The sequence below is a fragment of the Gopherus flavomarginatus genome, chromosome 11 (assembly GCF_025201925.1).
Source record: "Gopherus flavomarginatus isolate rGopFla2 chromosome 11, rGopFla2.mat.asm, whole genome shotgun sequence".
Taxonomy (NCBI): Eukaryota; Metazoa; Chordata; order Testudines; family Testudinidae; genus Gopherus; species Gopherus flavomarginatus.
Window position 1 is genome coordinate 42293133 of NC_066627.1, and position 24785 is coordinate 42317917.

Here is a 24785-nt window from a genome sequence, read left to right on the forward strand (position 1 = left end):
ACATATTTTTCATAAAACATGAGGGCTTTTCCATTAAGCCCAAAGATTTATGGCTAGCCTAGTACATATTATTATTATTTACTCTTACAGGTCCCAAGATGAGGGGCTCTTTCAGAAGAGCTTGAAAAAATAATGACGTTAGTATCCTTTTAGCAATGACAAATGAAAAATTAGTTTAGTAGAAATAATGAACTTTTGAAACTACAAGGATTTCCTATAATAATGTTAATAAGTAATTATAGCAGAAGAAATTTGTGAAAAGTGGTTTTGTCACAGTGAATATTCTAACACAGTGGTTCTCAAAGCCAGTCCACTGCTTGTTCAGGGAAAGCCCCTGGCGGGCGAGGCCGGTTTGTTTATCTGCCGCGTCCGCAGGTTTGGCCGATTGCAGCTCCCACTGGCTGCGGTTTGTCACTCCAGGCCAATGGGGACTGCGGGAAGAGTGGAACAGCACATCCCTTGGCCTGCGCCACTTCCTACAGCCCTCATTGGCCTGGAGCAGCGAACCGCAGCCAGTGGGAGCCACAATCGGCCGAACCTGCAGACGCAGCAGGTAAACAAACCGGCCCGACCCGCCAGGGGCTTACTCTGAACAAGCGGCGGACTGGCGTTGAGAACCACTGTTCTAACAGAGAAGGGAATTGGAAATCAGGACTCCTGGTTTCTGGTCCCAGCACTGCCGCTGCCTCGTGGTTTTGGTTAAATCACATACTCCTTCTTCCAGTTAACCAGTTTACACAGCAGTAAATTGGTATAATAGAACAAAGAGTTGCGACATGCTTAATTTTTCTTTGTAAAGTGCTTTGAGAACCGTATAGCAGTGCATTAGAAGTGCAAAGAATTATTATGGTATTAATGGGAAAAAATGAAAACAATCAGGATTAAAGTGTAATAGATTGCATTTGGTTTTGTAGTGTGCTCTTCCTACTCTCTCTCATCAGGTTACTTTGTTATCTAGTAGGATCTTAGAATAGTTTGAGTGAAATTAAATTCCAATGGGTTATAATAAATTACCAAGTAGGGAAAAAAAAGAAAACAACTTATTGCTATTAATATCTCTATGAGTTTTTTAATTCTGATGAGGAATAATTGAATCTAATCTCCAAATTTTTTACCTTGAAATTGGCTACTACTCAATGTTTTTTGCCATAAGCATTTAAAGTGCTAATTTACTATTTTTTATATGTGGACAAAATATTAACAGTTTGGAAGTTGTGCAAATGGAGGAGTTGTGTTTAGCTCTTATTAAAGTTTAACATTAGTCTCTATTTGTTGCTGTTATGTAGTAATAATATGAGGCTACAGATGGCTGTCAGTTTACTGTGGTAGGTTCATTTCTCCTGCTTTGAATATCTATGACATATTCAAATACCTCCATTTTATGAATGCTTCCTTTAAAGATTTTCGGTTAACTTGCAAATGAGACAGGACCATTTAGAAAAAATAATACACAATCACATAATTAAAGACTGTATCATACTGTATATGCACAAGGAGGCTGAATTAAGGTTGCATGAGCATTTCCTAACTTTTGAGTGCCTGACTTTGCAACGATAGTATTTTTTTTAAACATAGTTTAACATCCATTTTAGTAGCATAATTTACCTTGCATTTTGAAACAGCAAACTAAAAAACAGAAATTACATCATATGGACCTATACTGAGTCCTACACAGTTCATTAGCAGGGTTGAATTCTTTAGATCCACAACACAGATCTCTGCCACTAGAGCTAACAGAGTAACTGACAGAAGTAATAGGTTAGAGATGGGTGGATGAGGTAATATCTTTTATTGGACTAACTTCTGTTGGTGAGAGAGACAAACTTGTGCAGGGTCCTAGAGCTTGGGCTCCAGCCTGAGCCCTAACATTTACATAGCAATTAAACTGCCAGCTAGCCTGAGTCCTGCGAGCCGGAGTCAGCTAGCATTGGCCAGCAGTGGGTTTTTAAATTGTAGTGTAGATGTAACTTTACAGGCTCTGGAGGAGATGCTGTTGTGGGCACAAACACTTCCGCCACTGTTCCCCAAGGCAGACCTCTTTTTCCTGTGTCCCCTCTAGCCTGTCCTTGTGCTAGTCCTGTCTTTCTACACCACCCAGGTCCCCATCCTAGTCCCATCCCCAACTCCTTGTCCCAGTCCCTTCACCCAGCCAGTACTATTCTCCCCCTTTGAGTCTCAGTTTTTACTCCCATCTCAGTACTGTACCTGGTGCTAGATTCCCTACTTGAGTTCCACACACCAGTGTTCTTTCTTAGCCAGTCTCCATTTCCCCTCAGATCCATATCTTAGCTCCTCCTCCACAATCCCTCTGGTTCTGGCTCCCTTTCCCAATTTTTCCCCCCTCCAGGAGCTGCAGCACAGATTTTAACCTTGGACCTCAGAAATCCAAGTGGTTTTGTCATGTGAAATGTAATTAGAAAATGAGGACTTTTAGGACATGTCTTGAGGGCTGCAAAATCTCAATGACCATGACACAAAAAGTGCTTAATTGGTCAGGAGTTTGTGTTGAGTAGTCTGAGGCAGTCCCTTTATCTACACAAAGATTACATTAATGTTGAAAGGAACAGATAATTTAAGAGATAAGTGTCTGACTTGTTGCTTCTGTAACACACATGGCGTTAGAGCTCTAGGAAATCTACAATCTTAGATGAATTAACTTAAGCAGTTTCAGTTAGAGTCCATATTATACTGTATTATCACACTCAGACTTGTCAGAGTCTACATGAATATAATGCTGCTGGGAAGTCTGTGTCTTTTCACTTCTGCACAGGGAACTTTTTGATTGTCAGCACTGATGCCACTGACATCTTTGTCTGGAAAAGCTCCATTAGAGTTGGCTATAACCTGCTATATTCTGTCATTCAAAGAGTTTGAGTTATCCATTGCTGCCAGACCCTAAACCATCACAAGCACAGTGAGCTGGTTCTTTAATCAGCACTAGATATTTTATGGTATGTCCTACCAGGAAGATATCGAAATGAAAGTATTTTAAATACATTTATTAAAAATGAATTACATTATGATATATCACATTCTGGCTTTCTGTTTTGAAGGAGTGGGTTAGTTCAGTCCTTGAGGGGGCCACTTAGGGATCTGGGGCAAAAATCAGTACTTGGTCCTGCTAGTGAAGGCAGGAGGCTGGACTCGATAACCTTTCGAGGTCCCTTCCAGTTCTAGGAGATTGGTATATCTCCAATTATTAATTATTACTATTATTTTTTTTAATCGGAGCACCATGGGCCTAATCTTGCAACTCTTACTCATACATTTACTTCAGTTGACTCAATAAGATTACTTGCAGGGACAAGGAATAATCTTGCAGTATCAGATTATGAGGATATGTGTATTGTTACATTAAATCTGTAGCAAAAGCCAGGCATGAAGGGGTCTGAGAAGCATCCTAGATAGACTCTCAACTATGAAGCAGAGAGACAGAGTAGCTTTAGGAATAATGATTTTGCCTTACTCCAACAAAGTCCCGTGTTCTGTGTTAGAAGAAAACAACTCTTTCAGTGATGCTTCACCATGGTCACATGAGTGAGGTTCTTGGTTTTCTTAGTGCCTGTTCTCAAGAGCTTACACCTTATCTTCCTGTACATTGACATTGCTTACTATGTGATGGGTGCTACTAAAATACAAATAATAAATAACAATAAGGTGTGAAAACACTGACTCCTTGGAACCATAGATTCCAATCCCGGTATGAGTGAGTGAACGCTTCGTCCTTTGGAGGCAAATAAACTGAACTCCATGATGTTTATTGTTAGGGTGGGTCTTTTGGTGAGACTTCAATCACCAGCATTTTGTCTGTTATGTGAACTTGAATGTTTTCACAGTTTTTAAGAGTAGGGGTCTTTGGTACCATTGGCTAAAATTTTCCCTCTCCATTACTGTTATGCAGTGTCAGGTAGCTGCATTTCTGTGGGGCTATCTGAATATAATTTGTAAAGCACTTTGGGATCCTGTGATGGGGTGTCCCACTCACTGCTACTGTGGCACCTTCCCCTGGCTGCTCTGGGGATTAACTCCGTGAGGTCAATGCGCCTTCTCGCCATTGCACATCGTTACTCTGTCTGTCTCTCTCTGGTCTGGAGCTCCGCTCTCACTCCAGGAACTGCATTGTTCTCTTCATGACTCACCTCTGTCTCCAGGTCACTCAGCTTTTCCCCGTTTTAGGGTATATTCAGTTCTTTTCTTCAGCAGTACTAGGCAGTCATGTGCCACTCCTTCAGTGGCTGGTAGGGGGAACTTGGGCCCACTCTCTACACCATATTCCAGTCCAGGGACACACAACCCAGTAGTTCTGGACTTTACTCTCTCAGCTCGCACTGCTCCTTCCCTGGACTGCTGGTTCCCTCCTCCCTGGGAGTACCAGCTCCAAACCCTCCTCCTCCTTCCCAGAGAGTGAGTACTCTTTCCCAGTAGCAGCTTGTCTGTTGTCAGCTTCCTGGCTCTATGGGCCCTGCCTATTCCTGCACAGCTGAACCTTAATTCAATCAGTTCCCTGCTCCCTGGCTTTTTCTCTGGGTGCAGCCTGTGGTGTTAATAGGTCTACCTGGCCACCATAACCCTTTCAAGTCCTGTGTGGGGAGGACACCCCAACACAGATTCTTTGGGATAAAAGCTACAGCACGGTATAGGGGGTGGCAGGGTGATGTAATGGATAGGGCACTGGACTGGGAGTAAATATATGTGGATTCTTAATTCAGTTCTGCCACTAATCTGCTATGTGATCTTGTACAAATCGCTTCACCTCTGTTTCCCCTCCCCACCTTTGTCTATCCACTTAGGCTGGAAGTTCTTTAGGGGGAAAGGGACTGTATGTGTGTTTGTACAGAGCCTAGCACAATAGGCTCCATTCTTGGTGGGAGTCTCTAGGTGCTACTGTAATACAAGCAATAAATAATAACAGTATGAAATCGTGTTAACAGCACATGAAAGTTGGGCTCACTGCATTACATTGCATTTGTGTGTGCCAAATGCTTACATATTTTTCTAAAAATCTGGGTCTCTCATACTCACACATGTGATGGTGATATGAATGTGACAGATTGCACACCCTTGTGATAAATTGCACTTTTGACTACTGGAACTGCACTATGCCTATTAATCACTCTTTCTTGGAATATACAGTAGTTCTAGTGGCTAGTGCACTCCCTCTCCTTGCAGAAGTATAACTGATGAACCTCCATAGTTATGAATCTGCTAGTTCCACTCCTTCCATAGGGCACCTCTAAATCCCCCCTTAATGCTGAAGTGCAGGAAGCCTCAGATAAAGCAGAGCTCTATGTGTGAAGGCAGTTTGGATCTCCTGCACAGTGCTTAAATTCTGCCACCTGTTTTCCACTTGTCTGACTGAATCAGGGACCTCTGTGTCCCCAGAAGATGGGGCAAAATTTGGCCCTTTGGAGTCTTGTTCAATCAAATCTCAAAGTTTTGCTTTTATATTGAATAAAGCTCTGTATAATTTAAAACTCTGTATGATTAAGTCACTGAAGTGTTTTAGGAGGCATATGTAAATGATGCTATACAAAATAAAAATTATTCTGATAAGGAGTTTTAAAAAGACTAACTTCTTGTAATCCCTTAAAGAGTGGAAATAAAGATGATAGTGAAACATTTATTGCAAAATAAAACCAAGAATCTTCCTATATATTTCAGCTACATTCTTTATTTTACAGGCCCAGAAGGAGACCTGGATGGAATGAAAGGGCATTAGATCTATTAAGTCTTTCAGGTTAAAAAAGAAGGCTCCTTTAAAAACCAAAAGAGAATATAAAAGAGAAAAAAAGAATTTTTCATTTGTACCCGATGGTTTTGGTTTTTTTTTTTAATCTGTTTGCAAATGTTCACTGTAATGGTTTGAAACCCAGTCGTGTCATTTCTTTACGCCCACACAGAGCTGCAGTAGTGCAGACACTGTAACAGGCAAACCATATTACCAGCAACAGCCATTAAAACTCTTCCCACGCCAAGCATGGGCTGAAATCACCCCCACCCCCACACACCCCACCGTAAAGCCTTCAATGATCAGTTTAAAAAAAAAAAAAGAAAATTGAAAAAGGAAACAGGATGCTTCTTTTGTTTCAACGGTATTCCAGAGAGACCTGTACCACTCCACCTGCCTATGGACTGACCGCCTAAAGGTTAGCAAGTGCTTTGTTGTTACTTTATGTGGATAGAAATTCTATACGGAATGAGATAGATCATTAAGTTGTGCTTGTTTTAATGCAGTAATTATTTCAATTCGAGATGAGGGAAGCTTTTCTCCAAAACATGAAGCATTTTAGTACCAGTCCCACGTCTGTCTGAGACAGCTTTATAATCAGTATTTTTTACATCTGTTAGTCCAGCCTCCAAAACTTTAAAAGCTAGATTAAGGGGTTTTTTTTGCTCTTAGTGCAACCTGTTGATTGCAGATGGTTGACTGAAGGTTGTTAACTCTTTCCTAGCATAGAAAATGCACAGTGAATTTGATGATGCGACAAAATAAAAAAACAAACTCCCTTAATTCTTTCAGTTGTGCAGCTAGAAACGTCCTATTTGTCTGGTCACTATAGAGCTGCCAGCAATGTGCACAGATGTATTAAATATGTTTCCCTTTTGAGAGAAAGAAGCTAAGTTTAAAATAGAAGTACAGACACAGAATAATCCAGAGAGTACTGTGTGATTCAGCTGAGATGAGAAGTGATGTAGGAATTAGAATGGAAAATATTTTGATGTACAAATGATGCTGATTGAGACAACTATAAGTCAAAAATAATGTTTTATTTACATATTAAAATATATATTTTTAGCTTATAGAGTGTTTATCCTGAGGTCAAACCTTTTGGAGGTTTCAAACTTAAAAATATCCAAGAGGAAAAGAAACAAAGAGCACAAATTGATGTACTTTTATTAACCATCAAGATAAATCCTAAATTCTTTGCTGTCATAAGTGGTATATATTTCAGTTGTTATAGAAAGTTAAGTCAGCTGCTACATTTTATCTGGAGTATTCTGATTTTACAGGTTTAATTTTCTTTCGTATACTCTGAAAGGATTATAATATTCTGGTGCAATATCCACAAAAAGAAACCACTTATGTAAAACCAAGAAATGGTAGGAGCATACTGTGGAATTAGTAAGGGTAAATTTTCCCCAAATGTTCATACACAGTACCTGAAGAGAGATTCTTGTGGTCCCATGACTTCAAAACTAGATAATGTTTGTAGCTGTATCATAACAGCTGAGGTAAGGTGTGTGATTTTCAGGGACTATTGATATCACAATGAGCAGGCAGATGTCTTGGGTCAGACTATGATTAAAACTATTTGTCCTGGGAAAGATTACCTAAACCTGCGACCTGATCCTGCAACGGGCTGAGCACCCTCAACTCTGTTAACTTTAGCAAATGTTGTGAGCAGTCAGCACCCTAGTGCAGGTACTCAGAATTTCACAGAATCAGATCTCTTGAAGAACAACTGAAGAGCTGAAGTCAAATACGCACTTTTGTTATGAGGCATTGGGGTATGATTTCAGCTTCAGGGATGAGGTAAGAATGAGGATAAATGCCAGAGACAGAAATTGTTTACAGTGAAAAAAGGTATCTTGGGCGAGACTAGCAGTCACTTCTGGGCAAGTAAGAAAATCCATCAGCACCACTGTTACTAATTAGAATTGAAGTATAGAAGTATATGGAACGCATGCACTCTAAAAACAATACAGGCCCAAAACACCCTTGTATTCTACCAAACAAAATGGTATTTGTTGCACCATTAGTAATTAATTTATTACTAACGGTACAATTACTTTTTCATACTGTGTATGAAAATGTAATTGAATACAAGTGTGATCTATTCTCCAGGAAGTCCCTCCAATAAACATTGTCCAGCTGTACCAAAAGGAGGAGACACTTGATATGGATTTAATCAGAGTGCAACTTTATTATATAGATGTCTGGGACTATCCGGCAGATAAAGTGAACAGTGTAAGCAAATCCATGTTTATTCAGATAGCTACACAGGGCTTTCTCCAGCTACCCTTCATTTTCCACCCAGGTCCCCCAGCCAACCTGCCCCAAGAACTTACTATGTGATGTTACAGCACCTAGTCCAATAGGGCCTAGCTTCTGCCTGGGGCCTTTCAGTACTACCATGACACTGCTACTACTAAATGGATCACAAACCACCATTTAGGAACCACTGGATTAAAACATTGACACCAGTAAGAGATAATGAAAAACAGTTAGAAAGCATCTGCTCTGCCCCCAATGTACATGTAACAAAAATATCAACTGAAGAAACAAATCAGTATTTTCATCTATTTCACATAGTCACTTAAAAGCTTTTTACATTAGTTATAAAATGTTCATTGTACTTGACATGACTGTACCGGTACAGCAAGCAGTTTTGTCTGAAATCAACATCCAGATAGTCACCAATTTTAGAGTTAACAGTAGCTATGGTCTTTTTGTGCTTATTTAATATTTAACTTGGACATATAGGAAGCCCTGAAAAATCCAATATTATTACTAATATTTCAGAGATGTCTTCGGTCTGGTATCTGGATGTTATTTGAAGTACTTCAGTTTCCTAAAGGAAGAGGATCAAAGATCCCATTCTTCCAGATTACAGCTACTTAAGAGGAATTCATGTGTGTGTGCATTTTAAGGTGCTGATTGTTATAAATATAGGTATCATGTTTCACATATGGATGACTGACTATGCTAAATACCGGTCTGAAGTATCTGAACATGTCTAGTGGGAACTAGATGATGCTGCCAGAGGCTGAAACATTTCAGACTGAGCTGGCTAAACGTGCAGTTAATAAAAGCTACCTTCCTCATAGGTGCTTACTAAATATGACAGTGCCAACTTTCAACTTACAGATCTATTGATGGTTCGGTTTTATTTTTGTACAGTCTCTAGCACAATGGAGTGTCACTCCTGATCGAGACCTCTGGATGCTACTGGAATGTGAACAATACATGAAAATAAAAGGACCTTGCAGTCCAAGAGACTCTCTCTTCATATGATATTCTGACAGTTCAGATCAGTTGAGATTCTTTAGCTGGCAGTCCCCTGATTTAGACATGGTGAGGTTAGGGATACGGCAATCTGAATGAGGATCCTCAACTCTGCAACTTGCTTCTCCCTTGGTCTGACACAACCAGAGTCTATTAACCCTCAGGATAAACTGCAAGGCATATCATTTATCAGAAGCACTGGAGAAGGTGGTAAATTTAGAGTTGTTGTTTTTTGTTCAATTTGTAATGACTCAAGAAAAATTCATCATTCATTTGCTTCATAAGATTTGTCATAGTTTTTATTATGCAAATGTGTAGGGTGATGGATGGATGCATTTACTTTTTAAAAAACTCTCAGTTTAATTAACTAAATTAGTGGTAATAATCAGGAAGTGCAGGCCAGACTTGCTTTGTATGGATGTGGAAGTTCTTGTCTATGGTAAGTGGCTGTGGAGAGAAAGTGTGATCCTACTTTCTGAATGGTTTCCTGCAGAAATGGGTTGGCCCTAACATTTCATGAGTACAGCTTGTCAATGCCACTCAAGCAGTTGACATGGCATTTCCTTGTGAGAGATGCTGTCATTTATCTCTTATGTGGCCAGAAGTATCTGTGCTGGCAAGGATGAAAGTATAAATGTGCTTGTTGAACTGTGTCAGCATTTTGTTTTGTAAATAAATGTGCATTCTTTTAAAACTCAGAAGAGGAAATGTATGAGTTCTCAGAACACAGATGTACTTTGTCAGTACTAATGTAGAATGTAGCTTTTAAAATCAGCTCTTTGTTCCAAAGACCAGCGTATTTTTTTCCATTTGAAACATCTTGCAACCAGTTTAATTTTTCAAGAGGATTATATAAGGAGTAAAAGCCAAAAACAAATAATCCCTCCCTGCCACTAAGTATAGCTGGCCTGCAGTTATATTTTAGCCCTGGTAAAATGGTCTTTCATTCAGAACACCGAGGGATGGATTCTCTGGTCCATTAAGGTCATAAGCAGCATAAAATGGCCTTTAAACAGCAAGAGATTGCAACTGTTTTTTGTAACAGTCAGGAGGCCAGATCTTCAGCTGGTGTAAAATTGGTGTAGCTCTACTGAAGACGGCATGAGAATCCTTGGCCAAGAGCATCCCAAATGATTTGAGTTCTGATTTTAGATTAAGGTAGATCTTGGGGATGAGCTTTTACATGTTCTCATTGCTCTGGAAGAAGCCAAGAGAGTTGGGCACCGTACTTTCAAAATACTATAAACACAAGGTTTTTCCTGATGTTTTCCCAGAAACCAGGTAAATTAGTCTTGGTCTCAACAAACAGTAGATTTCACTAATTAAATTTCAGGTAGCAGAACAAGCCACACAGTGGCTAAGAGATTAGATGAACTTTGTGTTTCAGTTTGTATTTAGGTGGTGCCATTCAGTTTAAAAAATAAATATGAAAAAAGTAAATCACAGAGAATAATGGACTGAAGCATGATATATAACCCTCAGTCCAAGATTTTTCTTTTGTCTGATGTATAGTTTTTCAAGTTTGAAATTAAAAGTGTATAGAGACCACTGGTTTATATTTACAAATGCTAAGATACGGGCTACAGTGAAGTGCCAGGAATTGCCCTGGTATATTAGAGAACAGGATTTGGCCCCATGACTTCTAGAATACATGTAAAAATGTCCATGGATAATAAATGATGAACAAAAATCACAATAATTATGGATCTGAAAATAACTAAAAGTACAGTTTATCCTATTCAACTCATTTTCTCTAAACAATTATATGAATCATTTAAAAAACCCTCTTTCTTACTTATTTTTGTATTAAGAAGATCTAATGCTTTGTTATGTGCAGGCTTCTTGTTTTTGAGAACAGTGACTCAGTGGAATAATTTGGATAGGCATATTGAAAATGACAAATATGAAGTCTGGGTAGTCAGTGGCATTTTCAGGATGAATTTTCTGCTTCTGCAGGTTAGAATGAATATTCAGAATTCCATAGTCTTACTCATGTGAAGTGTTTGGTAGCACCAGGCATTCCCTGGTGGATAACACATTATTTATTTTTATTATTATTTCTATTATTCTATGCTCATCATTATGAATTATTATAAAAATCATGCTGCCAAATCGTGGCCCAGTTAGTGGGAGCTTTGCCACTGACTTCAGTGGGACCAGGATTTGGTCTGAAATGCACACAACTGATCTTGCCTAAAGATTCCTATACAGGCAGTGAAGGCTTGGTGACATCTAAAAACAGATTGGCTTTAAAAAAACCCCCAATCAGTCTCTTGCATTTCAAACAGAAAAGCAGCGCACCATGCTACTGTGTTCTGGATAGCGGAATGGGTCAACATGTACACAGGTGTAATATGCATTGGCCATACAGATGGGATAGAATTACAAAATTATAAGACTGGAAGGGACCTAGAGAGGTCATTTAGTCCAGTCTTCTGCACTCATGGCAGGCCTAAGTATTATCTAGACCACCCCTGGCAGATGTTTGTCTAACCTGCTCTTGAAAATCTCCAATAATGAAGATTCCACAACCTCCCTGTGCAATTTATTCCAGAACTTAACCATCATGAGAGTTAGGAAGTTTTTCATAATGTCCATCCTAAACTGTCTTTGCTGTAATTTAAGCCCACTGCTTCTTGTCCTATCCTCAGAGGTTAAAGAGAACAATTTTTTGCCCTGCTCCTACTATATTCTGCACTATGAGCCGGATCCACAGCACAGGGAAGACAGTGGGAGCCTTGCCACTGATTTTGATAGGTTTTGGATCAGGCCTTTGCTGAAGCTTCAGAGTGCTCTGCATGCCTGGGCATGAAGTCTGTGTATTTTAATCTTATCCTGAAACACACATTAACAAACATAAGAATAACCATACAAAGTGCGTAGCTAACGATACTTGCTAAACAACTGGTCATTCCATTGCTTTTACTTGTACCCCATCCCCAATCTGTACCATGTTAAATTAAATTGTAAACTCCTCAGGGAAGGCACCTTGCATGCATGTTTATTTTTAAATGATCTAGCATAATGCTGGCACTATAAAAAACTACAAACTATAGACTATCATAAATAATGATGGTTTTAGAGATATTTCCAGTTCCAGCAGTATTTCCCATTTTAAAGAAAAGGAATATTGCTGGAATTGGCAATACTTCTAAAACTGGAATGTTCTTTAAATGTATTCAGTGAGAGTAATAATGATAATCTCAGTCCCAAGCAAAAGCTTAAATCATTTTAGAGAAGGTTTTGTCTTTTAAGAGAAACCATTTGTAATTGATTGTGAAGTGCCCATAATAGTATGTGTGGCTCATTTAAGTTAAGGGCAGAACCACTGTTTTAAGATTAATATCTTCTTTTAACTCAGTTTGTTGGCCTTAGCACATGATAGTCCTTCAGAAGTTCTCACCTGTATGTATGGAATTGGGATAGATTCAGTAAGGAGAGTATCCTCAGTGGAGCAGGAACTAATTGCTGCATTGTAGTTATTCATACACATATGCATAAAAGCAAATGTGTGAACCCGAAGCAAGAGTCATTGCTGGCACAAAGCATGTGTTTTTCTAGTTTCACTGATTTTATTTTAACTGCATGCATTAATTTAATGTGTAACTATTGCTAAGAATATTCCTATATACCACAGGAGTGGACAGTTCCCATACTTTATACTGGTTATTAGTAAGAGCTTGTTTCTTCATAAATAAAAGCAGGAAAAAAATAAAAGGAAAGCATTAGAGATTTACTAACCCCAGAACCACTTACCTGGCTACCATCCCAGAATCTAGGGGTTTAGTAAATAGGACCAGGATGTAAGTCACTCTCAGTTGTGTGTGTGTGTGTGTGTGTGTGTGTGTGTGTGTGTGTGAACAAAACAAAAAACCCAGATCAATGAAGTTTTGCAAAACTAAAACCCACTTCCACCTCTAGATATGATCCAAACTCTGAACCATTGATCTCAAAGACCCCAGTGGAAACGCAGGGAATATGGACCAAGCAATCAAAAGAAACATAAGTTCTGTGTTTACCAAATGAGTCAGCGCACGTGATGATAGTCAAATTAAAATGTGCATCATCAAGACATGACATCTCCAAGGTATTAGTGATGAGCATGTACCATTTGCAATCCAAGAAATGGCTAATGTGCAGCAGCTTGGGAAATGAAGTTCACATATTCCAGTTTGGGATGTACAATTCAAAGATGTAGCAGAGAGAATCACTCAAAGCAATGAAATTCATGTTTCATCTAAGGGCTGCATCCATAAAAACACAGTAAACATCATACTACAGTGCCTCCTACTATATGAGTCTACTGGCCATACTGATGCTTCTTCCCTGGCTTATGTCAAAGTCTTCCTCTGGGTGATAATGTAAGCCTCAGTAGCACAAGGCGTGTGAACCCCCTACTAGGACTTTTCACAGCATGTCATCTAGTGCACACACACCACACTGGTTCTGTTACATTCAGGGCCATTCACATCTATGGAGAGCTGGAGGGAAGAGTGCTGAAAGTAAAACAGCTTTTAGAAGGGGTCATGGCCTCTTCGCCTATGTCACTTAAGGGCTGGAAAGCTGTCATGTAGCAATGAACTTGAGTGATAATGTGTCTGACCTGATGAAGCGAACTCCCATGCTCAAGATATGGACAATTAAGACTCTCTCTTCACTTGTGTTGCCTGCAACTGGGCCTCACCCTGTTTCTATGTAACTCTAAGCTGATTTTAGATGCCAAAGTCTCTTTTTCTCAGCCTATGCTAACTGCATTTTTCCAACATAGTTAAAGTATCTGTGTCCTATACCATTCCAGTTATCACTTGTTCCCTAACTGTGCTGCACTATCAGAAGCCCTTGTATCATACTCAGATTGGATAGATTTTAGGATTCTTGTCTAACAAACATCTCTTTCTTTCATTGTTCATTTCCACTACAATTTTAAGAACTACCCGCTACAGTTGTACAAAAAGTATTTTAAGAAAACTAGCTTTAGTCAAATACAATTGTAGGAGTTTTCTTGTATCACATTAATATCATTCACTTAACAATGTTACCAGTAATGCAGTTTATAAAACACCTACATTTTGAGGCTGCTGATTCTGTTTATGGGCTGTTAGATGACTAATGATAATGATAGAAAAAGGTTGAAACGCTGTTTCATGTTCCTGTTTCATCTCTTCCTGTTTTTTGAAGGTTGTTACTATGACACTTAGTAATGTATACAGAAAAAAATTACTTCCTACTTCTTATCTGTTTCAAGTCTGTCCCCATTTCTCTCTCTCTCTGATTGCATCAAATATTGACAGCAATGAGACTTCTTTTGGTGAAATACTTAGTTACATGCAAGGTAGGTAAGCTAAAAAAATTCTTATTTCTATACAAAAGAGGATATCTTAATGTCTTCTATACTCTGCAGCCAAAAATATCTAGTATACTATAGTACTTTATGCATGCGTAGAATGCTCAACAGCTACTTCAGTGTGATAAAACACATCAAGCTTTTTGTGCCAAGTGAGGTGACTTAATATTGTGTTTATTTAAAAATTACTCTTCATAAGAGGTATGTGAGATACTGTGTAAAGAAATGTAAAGAAGAAATACCGGAAACAGATTGCATGCTGGACTGTTAGCAATATTTTAAAAAATGTGATAGCAGCTTTACAGCACAGTATGTATGTGGTGTTAGATACCCAGTGGGTAGAAAGAGTCCTTTGGTTGTATAATTTAGGATTACAATGGAGGTATATTGTAGTGCTCAGAAACCCAAGGATATATAATATATATGGCATAATAAAAAAGCAGTTTATATAGGAAAATGTAGTTCTGTTATTCTCCAATGCTCTTGTGTGTTTAACTAATATTAATGTAACTGATAAGTTAACACAGTGAGTTAAATGCCAATCTCTTCTACATTTAGGGTTGCCAACTTTCTACTGGCACAAAATCGAACACCCTTACCCCACCCTGCCTCTCCTCTGAGGCCCTGCCCCCTGCTCACTCCATCCCCCCTTCCTCTGTCACTCGCTCTCCCCACCTCACTCATTTTCACTGGGCTGGCTTTAGGAGTTGGGGTGCAGAAAGGGGTGAGGGCTCCGGCTTGGGGTATAGGCACTGGGGTGGGCTGGGGATGAGGGGTATTCGGTGTAGGAGGGTGCTCCGGGCTGGGACCGAGGGGTTTGGGGGGCAAGAGGAGGATCATGGCTGAGGCAGAGGGTTGGAGCACGGGAGGGGGTGCAGGCTCTGGGTGGTGCTTACCTCAGGTGGCTGCCAGAAGCAGTGGTATGTCCCCCCTCCAGCTCCTATGTGGAGGTGTGGCTAGGTTGCTCTGTGCACTGCCCCATCCACAGGCACTGCCCCCACTGGCTGCAGCTCCCAGTGGGAGCTGCAGAGCTGGCGCTTGGGGCAGGGCGTTCCAGTCAAAAGCTGGACACCTGACTACACAGGTGTCAATTTTGAGCTATTCCACTGACTTGATGGGATCTATTTACACTGGAGTAACTAGCATCATGATTTGGACCAGTGACTGAAATAATGTATTTTAATGGAATTACAGTGACCAGTTCTGTTAATGCCTATTTAAAAGTAATACTTTTTAAATTTGAAGCTGGAAAAAATCAGGGTGAGCCAAATCCTGCTCCACTTTTGCCAATAGCACAACTCCCATTAGCTTCAAGGGGACCAGGTTTTGACCTTGTGGGGCAGTCCTATGCACAGCCTATGTGCAAAAGAATATTGTGCTTTTTTTTCTGTAGAAGCATCTGTATGCTATAAAGACATGAAAAGTGAGATCTTATTCACCACACTAAAATGTAAGCAACACAGGACATCACTTAGGAAGAAAGATAACATCAGTTGGTATGGAAAACAGAGAACTGCCAGAGTCAAATAGAAATAATGTCACTTAAATGCATCAGTTAAGCTGCATGTGTGTTACCATTTAATTCAAAAGTTTAGCATTACTTAAAACTTTCCCCAAAATTATACTGTGACCATATAGTTGATGATTAATGCTAGTCTTACAAAAAGAACCAGGAGATAGCTGACTTTTCCTTTTTATTACATTTTAAAGTATTGGGGCTGTTCTCAGGAACATACCCTCCACAGACTTTTCATGGTAACTGTGTACAGTGCATATGAGTCACACAGACATTTTTCTGAAAATGTAAACCTCTTATTGTCTATCTTTCTGAGGTATCTATTTATTTATTTAATTTATCTATCTGTGGTGTTTCTTAGGTTATCATATTGTCTACCTACCAGTGAAATTATTATTATAGGCATATTGTTGCATAAAAACTGAACTACTAGATATATGTATCCATTGTCCCATTATTTTCTACACTAACAAATAAATTGCTATTCTGTAGTGCAGATGGGTATTTCAGAGTAACAATCTTTTTAATAAATGTTTTGATAAGTCCTAAGTAATCATGAAAACACCCAGTTTGATTAGTCATTCTTATAGAAAGGCACAGTCTTACTTGGAAATTGTGTCTTTGCTTTGTTAGTTTATATTGCCGTGGGGGTGGGTACAGTTTATGTTCTACTTTCCATTTCTGTAAAACACCATACCACAGAATGATTGCTTCTTATAGAAACCTTGAACATGGAAAAGTGAAATTCATGCCTGACAGCTGCGTTTAAACACACAAAAGCATTGGCCATGGGAATGAGGTGAAAGGGCAGAGTATGTCAAAGTATTCTGGGTTGACTCATGTCAGATGTTGGGTTTTCACAAATTCCAAGGCCAGAAGGGACCATTGTGATCATCTAGTCTGACTTCCTGTGTAACACAGGGTATAGAACTTCCTTTAGTAGATGTACACCATACAGCAAGACAGTTCATATGTACCATGCCCATTATTGGATGTGTGTCTACATTGGGTTAGATTGTGGCCCAGCCTTACATGACTGTGCAAGTGTGAAAAGGGAAGCAAGACTCCCTCCCTACCAATGCAGCTTCCCAAATGGGCGAAGGAGAGTGAAGGTGCTTTGGGGCTTCTACTGCACTCGTTGTTTCTGCCTATTCCTCCCCAATTTGCCAACCAGTGGAGCTGAGCTGGTTCAGGGGTAGGGAAGTAATTTGTATCTGCTGAGCCACTGAAGCAGATTGATTGGTCCCTGTTTGGTCAAGTGGAGAAGTACAGTTTGTTCCATGGGCTATAACTGGCTTGATGTAGCTGTACCTCTATAGATGGCTATGCTGCTGTTTGTGGTTCAATATCATAGTATAGAGGGGTCTCTAGAAGATCTTTTAGTTTTATTCATGCTACTTCCAAACTCCTATTTTTAATTTGTAGCCTTGACCTTTATTCCTAGTCTACAGCCTAGGAATTTCATTACGGATTTCATTATGATTGAAGAAGTAGCCCTAGCATGTTTGTTAACTGTGACTAGTTCCACCTGATCACACATACAGGGTTATTCCCACAACTTCTCCATTTGTTCACGTGATATATTAGCTCAACTGAGTTCTGTGCTAGCTTTCTCAATCAACATAATAGCTGAACCGCTCCTGGATCTTTGGTTTATCAGCTATTCCAACTGTAATTGAGTGAATAATTCAGATCAACTAATTTAGTTCAGAAGCACTGCCATTTTTCCTGATCATGAATTGTCTGCAAATAGATTGAAAAGTCCTCTAATGTAATTATTTAATGTTATTCACAAATTTCTTCCAAGAGTAAATCTTAGAAAGAGTTTGTTGTGAATACCTGCAATGCATGCTGTGTGGGTTAGCTAGACAAGTCACATAGCATAGTTTCAAAATTCAGATTGTTATATTTGATTACAATATTTGCTGTTTACTCTGTGACAGTTAGCTACATAGATCATCCAATCAGGTAGCAGAAACTATAATAGTGATTTACGTGAGAAGCCAATACAGTGTACATTTCAAATGTCACTATTGACTGTTATTCAAAAATGTGCTTTTTGTGACTATTTGCTCTAGTAAACCTAAGTATTTGAATATTCAGAAAAACTAAACACGAAAGGGTTGTGAATGTCGATGAATCACAATCTGAATGAATTTTCAGAAAAAGTTTTCTACTGTTCAGCTAGGCTCTATTTATGATAGATTATGCTGATATTATCCTGCTATTTCTGCCCTTCCTAATGGTAATTTTAAAGTACCTTATTTTCATGGCTTCTCAACTTCTTTTTACTTTTAGGAAGGAGAGGAAAGGAGCGAGAACAAACCACCAAGGCTAGCCAAATCAGGTCTGTGAAAATAAAAATTGCTCTGACCTGGTAACCAAATCTTGAACCAAAACAAGTATATTGGGACACATTTTCATAAAGGGTGGCATCCTTTTTGAGTTTGCAAACGGTTGACTATATCTGTCTACATAAAATAAATAAATAAAAATAAACAAACACAAAGCAACATGCCATCAAGGTTCCTCCAATTCATTCAACACACACAAAGACAACTTTGTAAGCTATCTCCACTTTTTGCCTCCAACAGTGTGACCGCTAACATCTGTTATCTCTTTTATGTATGTAAATCTGGATAGTAAGAAAAAGGAACCTTTTAAATCTGCAGTTTCATTTTGTTTTCACCTTTTCATTCCTTGTTTAATTCTGACAGTGTCTTCAGCCTCACTTAAACAAGGTCATAAAATGTGGCCATGCAGAACACTCATGGTTTGTAGCAGTAAGTCTTTAATAACTATCTGTGCAAATTTTCTTGTAATTGTGGCTTGTCTGCATCAGCTGTAGTTAAAAGTAGCAAATGCAGATTAAACTGCAATGCCTCCATTACTTTGTATTGTCTCACACTGGAGAGTAGATCTGGACACCAGCTCTCTTTTAGAAATGTTTACATTAGAAACAGAGACTTGTTATAATTAGAGAGGGACTTGGCTGTAATCAGAGTTGGATATGAACTTTCCAAAATGGTAGGGGTATTAAGACATGGGATGGTGTGGCTCACACTCAAATCTTGTTAATTAGAGTTTAATGTAGTGTTTTATGATTTTTTTTTCAAACTTCAGTGGCTTCCAGATTAGTTTCAAAAGAACTAACATGGTATATGGTGTCAACAAATTAGAGTTTATGTATTTAAAACTCTATTGAGACTGATTATATATATATATATATATATATATATATATATATATATAATGAATTTGTCAATTTTATAGCATCTTCCATCTGAAAATCTCAAAGCCCTAATTCTCAACACCTATGTGAAGTTTGTGAGTAATTAATTGTTAAATCCATTTTACAGATGAGTAAACTTAGGCACTAAGGTTCTAACAGAATACCCATTAAAGTAAATGGAAAACATATCACTGACTTCAGTGGGCACTATCAGGCCTGGTGTGATTAGGGTCACAGCACAGATAAATAGAGGAGTGGGCAATACAATACAGAAGTTCTGATTCCCAAGCTGCTGTTCTAAATAACAGGCTACGCTGCCTCTTGTCAAAGCTTCATTAGGCATGTGCTTTATTTTAAACAGGGCATATTTGTACCCTTTAGTTACTGCATTAATTACAATCATTTATATTTTATAACTGATTTAATGTCCAAGCTTTGTTATTTTTTTTCTGAAGACTGTGATCTTCAAAAGTGTAGTTGTGTGTGCAACTGTGCAATTGTGACATGCTGGCAGTTGTACATGTGTAAATCAAGCGGGCACAAGAGTGTTCTGATGAAGACTTGGCCTACAAAGTTTAACATTGTATTTTATTAAGCAGACTGTTCATTGAAAATAAGTTGATCATGAATCTTTGGGAGCACTGAAATAACATCAAACTAATTCAAAGTAATTCTAGATTACTGTACTATACACTGTAACCTATCCTATGCCATTTCCAATATTATGAAAGTGCTTTGATGTCAGTCTGAAGACTAAGATTTTTAATATCTGACTACTACTTCAGAACAGATTTTAGGAGCAGTCTTTAGCAGTAGTCTCCTTTGTGCTATACTAAACTTTTGTGTAATGTTCCTGTGTTTTATTAGCTTCCATCTAACAAACCAGAGGTGACACTATTTTAGTGGTGAATAAAATGATTCCTCTACCTGCAAAGTTTGTGTAAAAAGTTTTGATATTCTTCAGTATGGAAGACCTTATAGAAATATAATTAAATTGTGCATCTTCTAGTACAGTAGATGCCAAATTTATAAACAGCTGAAGAAAATCAAGGTTTTTCATTTCAAACATAACTATATGTTATATTTGTTTTCCATAGATAACTGAACTGGATAACATACAACCTTTGAAATGGAGGCACAGAGGCAACCCCCTTCCACAGTTGCACTAGCTGATCAACCAGTTAAAGTTTCATCTCTTCAGGCTGCACAGGGTTCATCAAGTATAAGACAGAGTCCTGTGATTTTTCAGCAGGAACACACCCTGCCTCAGACTATATACCTGAAAGCCCTTACCATACCACTGTATCATCCTATCCAGTCAGGATGCTATCAGTCAAACAACCAGTTAGCAGCTGGTGGAAGCAGCATAAATCTAGACAGCAGTAATATGCCTTTAATCCTAAGCCCACTTCTGCATTCAGAGAGGATAGATCAGCCTCAGCCAGTTGCTCAGAAACAAGCAGGGCGAACTTTGACATTAAACCTAGTTAGTTCACCAGTTTTACCATCAAGTTCCTGTCCAAATGCACCTATTGGAAGCCCAGGGAAATACAAAAATGCCAGGAAGTACATCTGTAAACACTGCGGACGAGATTGCTTGAAGCCAAGTGTCCTTGAGAAACATATTCGCTCACACACAGGGGAGAGGCCCTTTCCCTGCACCACCTGTGGTATTGCATTTAAAACTCAAAGCAATTTATATAAACACAGAAGAACCCAAACACACGTCAACAATACCAAGCTGCCCTCAGGCTCTGACAACAGTGGCATATTAGAGGAGAATGAGAAGGCAACAGACAGCATCATGTCACACCAGGGTGCAAAACGAGATAACAATATCTGTGAGAAGCAGGGGGTAGGGACTGAACAAATAATTTCAGAGACTAATACCACAGTGGACACTAAGAAATTTCCATCCATTATTTCACTGCCAACACTGAATGCTTTATCGCTTACATCAGAAAGTCAGAAGATAACAATTGACGATTCCTATTGGCCAGAGGCAAGTCAGGGTGCCTCTGAAAGAGAACCAATGCAAGATCCCCAAAACCTATCTTCTCCAGTAGTTTTGCCAGACAGTCTACACCAGAGAAAGATGATACAGGAACAAAGATTCTCAACAGCAAACAAACATATTCAATTGCAAAGGCAGCAAGCAACTTATTCAGATAAGCAATGGGACAGCAAACTATCTGACTATAAGCTAAAGAAGTGTGAGAGCACTGATTCTGGATATCTGTCACGCTCTGATAGTATAGAACAACAGATGTTGACCTCCAGCCCCCTGCATAGTCTTTGTGAACAAAGCACTGAGCTGGAAAATGAAACTGCCTTCAGTGGCTTAAGGTGCACGGCAGGAAGTAGTGCAAAACTGGATTCAGCTGAGAAAGCAACAGCCTTGATGCTAGAGAAAAAGAAGCTGGAAGAGCATATCTCAAAACTGATCTCTCATAACAAAGCTGTGGTGGACGATACCCAATTAGACAATGTTAGACCCAGAAAAACAGTGCTTTCCAAGCAGGGCAGTATTGATCTGCCTATGCCTTACACATACAAAGACTCCTTCCATTTTGACATTCGATCTCTTGATGTCAACAGGAAAAAGAATCTTTCCCTTTGTTCAGCAAAATCTACCTTTACACCCATAGAAAAATCCAAGCCATTGTTTTTTCATTCAGTCCCCACGCAATTCTCGACAACAATAGACTGTGTGCCTGTTACAAGAAGCAACTCCTTGCCATTTGTAGAGAGCACAAGAATGGCACACGACAGAGTGGGTAGCTCAAAACTACCATCTCTCACTAGGCAGCCCCTGAATACTAGCTCTTCTATCTTGTTGCATAGCAACAACCTTGCTGCAAGTTCAGTGGATTTTCCTAACAGCCATCCCCGTGCACTTGTCAGACAAACAGCAGTGGATGATTTGCCACTAAGTAACGCAGTCTATTATTATTCTCCTTCTGAGAAGATGAAAGAAACTAAAAAGCCTGGAGCTGGAGGAGAAGGAGTGAATGCTAAATGTAAGAAGTCAACTCAAAGGAAATTAAAAATGTTCTCTCAGGAAAAATGGCAGATGTACGGTGATGAAACATTCAAGAAAATCTACCAAAAAATGAAAAACAGTCAAACTGCCAAGAAACTGAATCAAAGGGGGGAAAAGGCAACAGACAATATAGGCTTCACCCCTGATCCAAAGGAAGCAGCCGGTAGTGGTGGAGTTATTCAGCCAAAAGATGGTAGGAGCTCTCTAAGTGGGAATCTTTCCTCCCCTCTGACCATTCCTACAACAGAATTAAACCCTGTGGAATCAAAAACCGGTCCCATTGGTAATCATTTACTGCACGGGGTTTCCTCAAAAGAGAATGCAGGCAGATTTACAGAACTAATGGAAACAGCACATTCAATAAATGCTGGTGAACAGAGTGTAATAAGCAAAACTTCCCCAAAACATGGCTGCAGCAACAAACATAGTTCAGATAAATGTACAGGTGGCAATAATATGTTACTAGCTGTAAGCAGTCATGGAATGAGGCTTCAACTTAAGCAGAGAGCTAGCCAATTAAACTCTAACTTGCTGAACATTGATAGTCTGCAAATGCATAATAGTCAATTGGAAGAGTCATGTCCTGGGAGCGAATCAAATACCCTCGTATTAGATAGCGAAAATACTTTTAAACGTGATGGAGAAAACCACAGTAGTAAAGAAACTTCTCAACATGCACAGATGGCTGTAAGGGCACACAACTGCATCAGTGGTGAATCTACACAGGAATTCCAAAAGCTACCATCAGAGAGAAAAAAACTGAAAGTCAATGAGCTGAAGAGTGGAGATAATACAGCTCTAAACTCTAGTCCCAGCCCCAGTAGCGAAAATAATACAGTAGGTGAAACAGTGAAATTGGTAGACTGTTATAGCGTACATGCCGTCTCCCCAGCATTAGTTAAACAGTCAGCTAAAGAAGGAAAGCAGAATTCAAGCACAGACATTAATGAATCAATCAGCAGTGCTGAAGGCATGGAATATGAGAAAACCATGAAACTCCACATAGAACCCATATATTATAGTGATAATACTGTTAACCTTCTTCCACAATCAACAAAGATCTCAAAAGCTTCACTTTCTGAATTTCTGGTGCCTGAGTTAAAGAAAGATAATTGTAGTTCTTTTGCCTTAAGTAAGGTGACAGATGCAGGAGCCAAAACATGTCCGGTGACAGCAGGAGCAAGAGTGCCACTTCATAGTGGTGATGATGCTGGTATATCTTCCACTACTCAAAATCTGGAGCTTGGTCAGGTAACTCCACCTCTAAAGAAAAATGCATTTTCTCCAAAGTATATCCTTAAATTACCGCAAGAAGAGAGTACTACAGACCTGTCACTTTTAGTGGAACCAGGGCAGGAGAGTATGCCTGGTGTTTCTCTACCAGTTCCGATAACCAAAACTTCCTGCACTATCAACAGGACAGTCAGTGCTGATTCCAGTGCTGTGTTTTTGTCCCCATTACAATTTGAACTGAGACACCAGGCCAGAGCAGTAGGGCTAAGATGGGGTGTACATACAAACTGGAAGGCTCTGGTACCTTGTTCATCAGTCAACTCTACAACAACTAATATCACAACCAAGATAGTTGACAGCTTTCAGAACCAAAGCTGCAGGCAGAAGGAAATAATGAAAGACACCTGGAAAGAGACTGAGGATAAAGATAACTTAAGTGATCAAATGCAAGCAGATGAGAAGTGGATAAGTACAGCTGTTTGCTCTGCACAAACCACAGGGAAGAAAGTATGCTTTACTTCTATGTATACAGGTGGCTTTTTCATATCTGCAGACATCAAAGGAGAGAATCAGGTCTTACACCACCTTCACTCAGGAAATAACTCTTTAATGATGACATCTTCATCAGGCAAAGGGGCAACCTCTAGTGGGGACATGGAACAGAAAAGCATGGGATGGGACACAGACGGTAGCTCTTCAGACATCTTTAAGGACACTTCACCAGGGTCGCAGGAATTACAGTATTCTGTTCATTCAATGGACAATTCCAATTATTTTTGCCATTCCTTTGGCACATTTTATTGCCACACCCTCAGTACTCAACGTAAGGAACTCCCTGCACTGTCCCAAATCACTTTGACTTGTCTCTCGGGAAACTCAAGGATCTCAAGCACAAAAGGTTCCTTCCCATCACTAAATGCTGAGCCTCAATTAACTTGGTGTTGTTTAACCAGAAGCCTTCCTCTGCCTGCTGAGCAAAAGGAGAAGGCTGACTCTGCTTACTCTTCTTTGCACATCTGCAAGAAAAAATCTGGTAGTGAAGGCACATTGTCAAAATGTGACTTTTCTTTTATCAAAGTGAAAAATATTAGCAAGACTGTGCCCTATGGCCACACCACTGGGAATTTAAAAACACTGGTTTCATCCTTTTCACAGGAAGAACAGCCACAGAAGGTAATGTAGTGAATTGTATTCCCTATTTCAGAACACGGGCACAGTTCCCCAAGCATACTCTTTAATTAGAAAGAATAGGAGAGCGAAGGTTAGGGGACATATTATTCCAGCGCACATATAAATCCTATTCTGTCGCAGATTATTGAGGGCCTCGAATTAATCTACTTTAACAAAAAAGTGCCTAAATTGTTCTCCCAAAATATGCATGCATGGGCACACACAGGTGACTGTAGATAT

The 24785-nt window shown here is 39.3% G+C and overlaps 1 protein-coding gene across 3 annotated transcripts in view; it reads left to right on the plus strand.

Moving 5' to 3' along the window:
• Nucleotides 1-5988: 5988 nt before the first annotated feature.
• ZNF831 (zinc finger protein 831) overlaps nt 5989-24785 on the plus strand; it is a 38144-nt gene continuing 19347 nt past the window's right edge. For 2 of the 3 annotated variants that reach the window (XM_050917763.1, XM_050917766.1), the window contains exons 1-2: nt 5989-6146; nt 20197-24548. In XM_050917763.1, coding sequence (XP_050773720.1) covers nt 20229-24548 — 4320 coding nt within the window. In that variant the 5' untranslated portion in view covers nt 5989-6146; nt 20197-20228. Of the gene's footprint in view, nt 6147-14245; nt 14340-20196; nt 24549-24785 lie in introns of those variants that run through there. The other variant, XM_050917764.1, reaches the window with a different exon arrangement.